This window comes from Bicyclus anynana, chromosome 13 (assembly GCF_947172395.1).
Source record: "Bicyclus anynana chromosome 13, ilBicAnyn1.1, whole genome shotgun sequence".
Classification (NCBI taxonomy): domain Eukaryota; kingdom Metazoa; phylum Arthropoda; class Insecta; order Lepidoptera; family Nymphalidae; genus Bicyclus; species Bicyclus anynana.
In genome coordinates, this window is record NC_069095.1 from 15113035 (window position 1) to 15123102 (window position 10068).

The 10068-nt window shown below is 34.5% G+C and overlaps 2 protein-coding genes across 2 annotated transcripts; one reads left to right on the forward strand and one right to left on the reverse strand.

Annotated features, from left to right (window-relative positions):
- Positions 1 to 6890: 6890 nt before the first annotated feature.
- On the reverse strand, positions 6891 to 9788 carry LOC128198655 (uncharacterized). The gene is made up of 2 exons (XM_052885016.1): positions 9245 to 9788; positions 6891 to 8180 (listed from the first exon to the last, which is right to left on the reverse strand). The coding sequence occupies exons 1-2, from the start codon at positions 9417 to 9419 to the stop codon at positions 7864 to 7866; spliced, it is 492 nt and encodes a 163-aa protein (XP_052740976.1). The 5' UTR covers positions 9420 to 9788; the 3' UTR covers positions 6891 to 7863.
- On the forward strand, positions 7242 to 9239 carry LOC128198654 (uncharacterized). The gene is made up of 2 exons (XM_052885015.1): positions 7242 to 7369; positions 8220 to 9239. The coding sequence occupies exons 1-2, from the start codon at positions 7257 to 7259 to the stop codon at positions 9103 to 9105; spliced, it is 999 nt and encodes a 332-aa protein (XP_052740975.1). The 5' UTR covers positions 7242 to 7256; the 3' UTR covers positions 9106 to 9239.
- Positions 9789 to 10068: the final 280 nt, after the last annotated feature.

The window sequence follows — 10068 nt, forward strand, 5'->3', positions numbered from 1 at the left end:
TTTGCCTGTAATAAATACATTAATAGGAGGATTAACATACGCCCAACGTCATATCTCGTGAAGAGAAATAGACAAATTTAAGCCAATAGCAGCGCAACCGGAAATACCATTATCTATACCATTGCGTTGAGACGAAAGAGTTGGGACTGGAACAACTCCGGTGCCACTAGGCTCACTGGTGTTAGAAATAATTATGCCGTTAGTACTTCCCCAAATGAGTTCTGGCAAATAAAAATAGTAGTATCTAGTATATACATATACGTAGTGTCATAATAAAGATATGTGTCCCACTAAAAGACCCCAGTTAGCACCTCACACAAACTTGGTGCACAAGGCGGTAATACTATTAAAACTTGGAACACTGATTGTGTCCAATTTAACTTATACTCGTAGCCGCGACGTGTATAACACTAAAGGTAGCGTAATCAAACCGAATATAAGCTTGAAATTACTATTTAAAAACAAAAATAATTAAACACATTTTCTAAATCTGCGCATCGTGTTGGCTAAGTGGTTAGTTTATGCCGCTACAAATTAGGAAGTTCTAGATTCGATTGTTGGATTGGACTACGAAAACATGCCTATTTTCTGGACATTATTATCATTATTACTTCCGAGTTTTCTACCAATCCGAATTGGAGTAGCATGGTGGATCTAAGCTTCAAGCCCTTTCCATAGAATCCTGAGCTTTTTTTTGGGGTTCTTTCCCTACATCCAATGCGAGGATGAATATTTCGTCATCTACCCCATGGTGTGGGGTATCGTTATCAGTATTTTTGTACATTAGGTACATAAGCGCTTAAGTTGCTAACTTAATCTACGGAACCCTACTCTGTACGTGGACCGACACGCACTTGGCCAGTTTTTTAATTATTCTATCCAACAGCTATCTACATTATGGGTGGAGGTTTTATTGAGAAATCCAATTTATGAGATAATTAATAAGAAAGGATAATATTCCAAGGATTAAGAGCTACCTAATTAATATAAGTATTTTTTTTATTATTCTGTAATATACTTAATATCTATATCATTGAATACCAATATATTCAAACGAAAGCCTTGTTCCCTTCCCTCCGTAGCCTTCGACAGCTTCCGAGAACCTGACTCGGTGCCAGTTAGAAAGTTCACTTAACAATTTTTAAAATTGAGAGGCTTATTCTTTGTTCGAACAATTTACGAGTATGTACGGGAAGGTTATATAGGAAAACTTTTTTAATAACAAATATTGAAGTAAAAATGCAAGAAACATACAAGTAAATAATTGTTCAGAATCAAAATAAGAATCATTTATTTGCAAGTTCAAATGTTTAAGTACACATATTGACTTCGTCTTTTTCCGCCTTTTACTTTTAGTGCCTAATGCTCATCACAAGCTTTCTTTATAGAATAGATGATTTAGAGCTTAAACCCATCACACTGTTCTGATGCAGATTGGAGGCATTACAATATTTGATTGTAAGACAATTATTTAAGGTACAGAAGTGCATCAATGTAACACCACCAACTTCATAGCTCCGTGTTGTTACTAAAGATATTTTGAAAAAGAAAATTATTTATATGACTCTATGACGTCAATATTTAGCCAAACCTTTGTCTTTAATTAAATTATATGAACCGGTGAACTGCGTACCTCCTAAAATTGTTCACACGTTTATGAGCAGTGTTCCCAATTTCGATTCCATTCGTACGGAGGATCAATATTTCGAATTGTCGGACAGGGGCTTGGGTGTCAAACTAAGCGCCTGTTGTTATTGAAATAAAAATTTTGATTGTTGTATACATTGCTATTTGGTTATACCAGGCGATTTGTTTTATTTTAAAAGCATAGACTAAAGTCTATGCTTTTAAAATAAAACAATATGCTCCAATTAATATAATAAATATTTTAGAAAGAAAACACAAAATAATATATATAGTTTGCAATACATACATATTCATATATCGAAATGAAAATATGACGATGTACTTAAAAGTTATTTCCTAAAATAATACCGTAAAGTTTTATTTACTTTTTGCGGTTAGTTCTGACATTTATTCATAATAGTCTATTTGAACCTTGTAACTTGAAAGTTCTTGTAAAAGAAGTTATAGAAGAATTTCCAGGTTACAAGGCTTGCATCGAGAAGCTTACAGCCTCATCGTAGATCTGCTTTATTTGTGTTCTGAGATCAATGAATATTATAATATGTATTACACAAACCAACAAACACTACAATCTTCTACAATCTATAAACTTCAGTTCGTAACTACAATCGTAATACAAAGGTTTTCAGCATTGTTAATAAATACTTCCGTGTTACAATGGTATGGATCTTCATACAAGAATGTGCAAGTTTTCAACAAAAGTGGTATTTCTATTCTATTCTCAGCAGAGAGGAAGCTTAACTAAGCCTCTCTAACCCTCTTTTGCATAATACGGGCCACGGTAATTGGCTTGAAGAGCTCTCGACGTTAAGAGGTTGAACTACGGCTTTCTATTGTAATATTTATAATTTATGCATCACATATAAAATGCAATTTGAAACTATATCACAAATAGCGAAATTTTTTAAATTAAAAATATTTGACACATCTTTTAAAAATGATCCCTTAAATCCCTTCCCTTATCCCTTATCCTTAAATTAGAGTGTATTAGTAGTGGGTACAACTATAGTCCATGGATTGATCCCACAATCCCACATCGATCCCATGCAGTTGAATCTTCTTTCATTAAAAAACATAGCTAACACAACTATGTATTTGTAGAAAATTCGTTTATTCAATCATTATTAAAGGTGGTAGAAGGCTAACTTGGAAGAAGTAATTAACTAAGCTTATAATATGGTTTGATCTTTCCATAGAAGATTATGCTTGTGCTTGCTTTCGTAGTTTGATATTACGAGTATATACGTTAGGAATATCAATCCATAACAGATTAATACAATGTATTAATTATTTATCTGCTCAATAATGCTTTGTTTGCTGACACATATGAAACTTATCATTTAATTAATAGGGTTGCCACAAATGATACAAATCACTTTGAATATAATGGTTGGGAATAAGATCTTTATTCATTTACTTTGTCTGGCAAAATCGTCACCACAGAAATTGTCATTTCATTTCGACATAGACCATAAAAAATTAAAAAAAAAACACATAACGGCGGATCAGGAGAGCAGGATGGTTAAAAAAAATCTCTATGTATTTTTTAAAGGTATACATATTATGATGTTTATGATCATCATCAGACAGGGACAGATATTTATGGTATATTTATTAAGAGTGAATTTTTTTAACTAAAATTTACCACAATGGAGCTTCTTGATTTCAGTCAGATTACAATTTACGTTTAAATACTTACTGAATGCCACTTTATTAGCACCTTAGTGAAAATAAGTTGTATAATTTGTGTCGCTGAAATAAAGTTTTACAGGGAAATAATAACGTTGGATAATTTTACTGACATCTGACATAAGTTATTAATTAAATGTATGATGCACTAAAAAGGCTCTTTTCTTTCCTTAATAAGAAAGGGTATTTGATTCTTCAACCCACTAAGTTATGCTTTGGCTATACTTATTTGTCATATGTTAGCCATACACACGTGTTACCACTGTTTTAAGATTCCACTGAAATAAGTAAAACATATGCAGGCTTATTCTATCTTTGACGTATGCTAGTTGACATATACGAATTTGAGATTCGATGTAAAAATGTCATCTGGGGCTTACTGGTGGATATCACACAATAGTTTAATGACTTTTTGTCAATTGACTTGATGTTTATTTTAACTCTGGAGTGGTTTATTATTTTAAACCTGGAGTGGATAACATATGTAATCCACGCGACATATAGGCAGAGACAAATAACATTTTCTTACGGCCAAAGAATGAAACACCAATGTTTGTCTCGGCATGCGGCAACTTTATACAGGAAGAAAATTTTTTTAGTGCGGATATTTTTATATTTTGTACATAAACAAAATTTAATGATCACGTATTTTTTCTTTTTTTTTTAACTCAAAAATAACAAAATTATCGTTAGCTAAAGTTATTTACTTTTGAACAGAATTTTAGGGTCACCCTATTGTGCGTTTATTTTATTTTCGTTTGATACCTAAAGAACGTCACCAGATCACTTTTAAGCTGAATATATCTTGTTTAGTAATAATATGTACATTATTTTGTTATTTTAGAGACATAAATTAAAAAAAAAATTACATAAAATGTATCGAACTGTTTGTAGATTTATATTCTATTAATGATACAGAACCACGAAAAAAAATATCCGCACTAAAGACCGAATCACCCTGTATAGATATTGTGATACTTGTTTTTTCGTAACCCATCCCTACTAACTGTTGTTCTAACTCTAAAATTAGATATTATTATTTTATATAGTAAAGGAAGATACATGAATCTTATAATATTACACAGTATAAAAAAAACTATGCTTAAATATGTTTTTATTTCAAAATGGACTACATATTATGTAATATGTGCGACCACTCCCGTTACTTATAGGTGCGCGACCATTGAAAGGTTAATAGATTGATGTTAAAGACTAAAATAGTGAATAGGCTAACTGGTGTGACAACCCTAGTTAGACACGTGTCTATAAGTCGGGTCACGTAAAATGAGTGCAGACAGTAGTCCAATCGACAATAAGATACATTGCCCTTTTGCTCTGGTTACGCCACTCGATTTCTCTAGACCAAACTGAATATTATGAACTAATGTAGCAGAATCATGTTAGGAACTAAACTATCATTCTTTATTGAGGCATACCTTTAACGGTTTTTTGCTTAACGGATTTCGATGTCCCCCTATATCTCCCTTTATTTTAAGAATCAGTTTCTGATAAATCTAAAAAGTACCTTTACACACACACACACACACACACACACACACACACACACACACACACAAACACACACATTTGTTTGTGTTGCCACCTTACTACTACATCCAGACTCAAACCGTCTTTCAAAAATATAATTAAACAAAGTTTTTTAGGTCAGCTAGTATACGAATACTTACTCATATCACTAAACGGGGTGTCCCGCTTTCAACCGCGTCGTTTTCGCCATGGAACAAAATATAGTTTAAGTTATATACTGATAATGTAGCTTTCCACCAATGAAAGAAAAACAATCATTTTTGTATTTATAATATAAATGTTTAATATTTATGTATACGTCATTTACTTTTACTTTACGTAAATATTTTTCAGCTACAAAATAAATTAATTTTTAAATTAATTTCATTCAATTTTAATTTACTGCCCGGTTTTAATAAAATGTCTCTATAAATGGAACCTTACCGTCTTGTTTAGATTTCTAACACCTTGAAGTAAAACTAAGAATCCCACTCCTTTTTAAATGGTAACAAATTCGCTATTAACTTGTGAAATACATATAAAACTTTAACACCTTTGATTTAAAGTCTAAATCTCCTTAGCCGACACCTTGGTTTGCTTTACAAAATACATTGAATGCTTCAGCCAACATTACTCAGCACTTTGAGCTCTTTAAGCCTGCTTTTATCAGTTTTCTTACCTCTTATAGTCTTATTGTGTTTTATTTCCACTCTTGGTTCCACGTGTAAGGATTGTAAGTATTTTCATTCAACTAGCAACTGAAGTCGGATGTTCTTGAGAAACTACAGTTTTATGACCATTTATTTCAAAGTAATTCGATTAAGCGTTATATTCCTTGGACCCAGACCGGTAGCGGTCTGTAAAATTTAATTTGCAAATTTTTTTATTAAATAATGTATATTTTTTGAATATTTTCCTCGGCGGCAATCAATTCGCAACTTAGCTTAACCGTAAGTTTTCAAAAAAAATCGTGCTTCTCAAGTCTTCAAAAAAAAGATAAAACTTCAAGGACCTCTGTCGAAGTGCCACAAAGCTAAGGGTCCGGTGACTGAAGAAATGATTCCTCATGGTAACCCGTATAATTTATAACAAAATACTTACTTATTTGGACTTTTTGAGGATCTGGACTCTTGAAACCTACCTTCTAAATGACATTGTAAACAGAAAAAAAACCTGACTAAGTTTGTTGTGGGCTCTACTCGGGCGAAGACGCGTTTAGAACCCTCGTAACTTTAATTTTAAGTTTTTTTAATTATCACCAACAATTTGACATACTTTGACGTTTCAAAAGTACTTGTAAACTGAGCCTTACTAGTTAATGAACTTTGATTCTGACATCAAGCCACCACAGTTCGGTTCAAAGTCCTTAATTACTTACCTATGGTAGGAGTTTATGGTGACTAACTTGCTGCTATCATAAATGATTAAAGCCTAAGTATCTTAACGGTAATGCAGTCGGATTCATCACTGAGGGGTGGTATATGACAAATATGCTTTAAAAAATGAGGTCTGGCTATCGCAGGCTCTGTTTCTATAGTGGTAGCGATCACGTTGCGAGAGCACCGCGAGCGATGCTGGCTACGGTTCATTAGTGCTGCGGGATCTAGGGAATTAGTTCTAAAACAAACACTTCTCAGTTCCTAGACGTGGCCACTAAATGAGCTTTTGTTCAGCGGCAACTTGAGTTAGCTATCAGCCGATACGTCAGGCTATAAGTGACAATAAATAGATAGACATACTCTCATTCATTCATATCTTAATATGGAAATGATTGAATCCCTTCTAAATGATACTAAGTCCTTCTTATAAGCGAAAGATCTGACCAGTGGCTCTGCAATGGATCACTTAAATGTGATGCTGAGTACCGCTATACTGTATATGTCTACGAAAATGTAGTTCCAATGCGAATATACAAATTTTGACACAGTAGATATATTAAGTTTGTGCGAGGAAGATCAGATCATCCAATCAGATGACAACAGCATTTAAAGTGTGTTTAGATAGCATGGGTATACTGACAGACGGTAAGGCTGTGTCCCCAGTAAGCAAACTGTCAGCGGCCGACTGAGTGAGCCGCAAATTTGCAGCGAACTGAAATTTGAGTTAGCTGCAGACTCAAATCAATTTTCGTGCGTCGCAAGCAAACTTGAGAGAGTTAGCCGCTTATTTAGCCGACCGACTTAATTATCACTTTACTTTTGTTGTACGAAGGGAGTGGTTGTGTTGGTCACGATGGATATTTTTGAAGTAATTGGTATCTTAGAAGCGCTGAAAGAGGATAAAAGGAAGCACTGGGTTCACCCATTATACAAGAAAAGGTTGAGCATTGGACAATTTCACACTCTTTATCCAGAACTAAGGAAACATCCAGAAAATTTTACGACTATTTCAATATGACTTCTCATACATTTGATGAATTGCTTAAATCTATAACCCAGTACATAGCTAAAAATAATATCACAAGAGATACATTATGTCCCGAAGAACGGCTTACTATAACTTTGAGGTAAGTAAATAATTAACGCTTTAGGATTTTAAAAAAATATGTTATTTTTATTGTAATACAAAGTCACTTTCGCATTTATAGTTTTTAATTTAACAATCACTTTTCAAAGTTACTGTATTATTTAAATTGAATTAAGAACATATATGGTAACATTAAGTTGGTAACCTGTCATTCCTCATCTTCAGTGTGGTTTGAATCGCCTCGCAATATTGCTTCTATGTCTTCTATTTCCGCTGAAGAACCTGTAGAGCTATGTGATGGACTGTTTCGAGGGTAGTTTTGCACATTTGGTGTACTGCTGCTTCCACTCGCATAGCCATACTGATGTGGGTACTGGTAGGCATTCGTCCATCCAGTTAGCATCATACCACCGTCATAATTATTATGTACACTATATTTTATATTTTTAATAATTTTCATCACTTCGAACCGAAATTCAAAATTCTGTGTTGGGGACATTGTCTTCATTTCCGGTAAAATATTTAGTAGAAAGTTCATATCTGGATCGTTTTCTCTTTTTTTTCCATCGAGTTAATTAGGGCTTCTTGAAACACAGTCATCTTTTTTGGTCTTCTTGAAACACAGTGATCATTTTCATCTAAAATAGCGCTACTGTCGCTAGACGTCTCGGCGCTAATATTGCCAGATGTCTGGTTGCTAGCTCTAGAAACATTTAAAAACTGTAACATGTCCAAGTATGGTGTCTTGCGTTTTTTTGTTGCGCCACTTCCGCTTTTGACTGAGGAATCCTTATTTTTTTCTCTGGTGTGATAGTCGCGCAAACCCTTCCATTTTTTTTGTAGGTCTTTTACTGAAACAGAAATAATCGGTAGTTCAATATTCTTTCCAGATTCTTGTCAAGTGGACTAAGTTACAGAAAAATTGCACAAGAGTTTCTTGTTGGAAAATCGACGGTATCGAAAATAATAAGTGAAACTGCATGCATTATATGGGATATTTTACAGCCACAGGAAATGCCGGAACCTTCTGAAGAATTGTGGCTAGAAATAGCAAAACGATATTATAAAAAAACCAACTATCCTAATTGTATAGGATCTATCGATGGCAAGCATATCCGTATTAGAAAACCACCAAAAAGTGGGTCTAACTATTTTAATTATAAGAAGTTCTTCTCAATTGTTCTGTTAGCCGTAGCAGATGCAAACTGTTCTTTTATAGCTATTGATGTAGGTGCTTGCGGACGAAATGCTGACAGTAATATATTTAAAGAAAGTGGTTTTGGCAAAAAATTGGCGTGTGGGTCTCTGAAGATTCCTAACTCAACTAAATTGCCTAATTCAAATGGATTGCCCCAACCTTTCGTGTTTCTTGGAGATGAGGCATTTGGATTACAAAAGCATATCTTGAGGCCTTTTCCTAATAAAAGTTTAAATAAGGAAGAGCGAATTTACAATTATCGTCATAGTCGAGCTAGGAGATGCGTGGAATGTGCATTCGGCATCCTAACAAGCAAATGGAGAGTTCTGCATACACCGATCGCTACTAATGTGAATACAACCATCGCTATCGTAAAAGCCGTTTGTATTTTACATAATTTTGTCATAGCAAGAGAACAAGCACAATATGCACATATTTCGCGACGTACCTCAACAACTCTTACAAGTTCAAGGAGCCAAATTATTACTGTATCAAATTCTGGAAAAACAACAAGAGAAAACTTTAAAAACTATTTTCTTAACGAAGGAAAGCTATCCTGGCAAGAGAAATATTTGTAAGTTGTAGCTACAGGAAGAAATAGTGTAACGGAGTGTGTAAAGCCGTAAATACTATGTAAATTATGATACTTTGTTTTATGTAGTGAGTGATACAAGTATATTGTTGAATAAATAATAAATTCATTAGAATGGAACTTACTTCTTTTTTGTTTAGTGTTTTCTTCTAAGTTTTGCCAATCATCGTATATAATTTCAGCGACTTCATTCCAATTGCTCTGCTTTAATACTCTGTTGCTGTATTCTTCACTCGACATGTTCCATATGCATGGTCTATTCTGTATTTCACTAATGAACCTTTCCGTATCAAAGGACATCTTGGATTTTCAGTGATGTGTGTGTGCGTTGAGATTAGTTAGGTGCGATGCAAAAAAACACGTCCTAACACGATGATAGCTTTTTTCCAACTATCCGAATAATCAGTTTGCGGCAAACTGAGTCACTACGCCCGGCGAACAACCAATCGCCGCCGCCGACTGGAACCGGTTTTGGTGGGAGTCGGCCGCTCACTAAGATAGTCGGCGCGCGTAACGCTGCAAACTGCGTACAGTGAGCGCAAAACTAGCAAACTGTGAACACGCCATTTGAAATATATGGAAGGGCGTACTAAACCGATACGCCGCTAACTCAGTTGGCCGCTGACAGTTTGCTTACTGGGGACACAGCCTAAATCGCGGCAAAATTTCAAGAGAGAAACGAACTGTCACTGTACTCATGCTACAATATAGCCATTATTATTACCACAGACACTCACATAGATAGACATAGTGCTAATGCTGAGCTGTAAGCCCTTTCTGTTTGGTGTCACAGAACAGTGTTAGATAGGATTTACTGTTTGTGACACTAAGATGAATAAACTTATTTTCTTTCGTGAATTTAAGTAACGCTGGTCTTTTGAAACTGTGATAGAAACCACCTCTGTGTTCGTGGCCACACATCAGCCCGCGGCGGTGACAAACGATATTT

Excerpts from the sequence above, each read along its gene's own strand:
- LOC128198655 (XM_052885016.1), bottom strand. The coding sequence starts at position 9,419 with ATGTCCTTTGATACGGAAAGGTTCATTAGTGAAATACAGAATAGACCA. Across the intron at positions 8,181-9,244 it reads AAACACTAAACAAAAAAGAA|TAAAAGACCTACAAAAAAAA; the intron begins GTAAGTTCCATT and ends TTTCTGTTTCAG.
- LOC128198654 (XM_052885015.1), top strand. The coding sequence starts at position 7,257 with ATGACTTCTCATACATTTGATGAATTGCTTAAATCTATAACCCAGTAC. Across the intron at positions 7,370-8,219 it reads CGGCTTACTATAACTTTGAG|ATTCTTGTCAAGTGGACTAA; the intron begins GTAAGTAAATAA and ends TATTCTTTCCAG.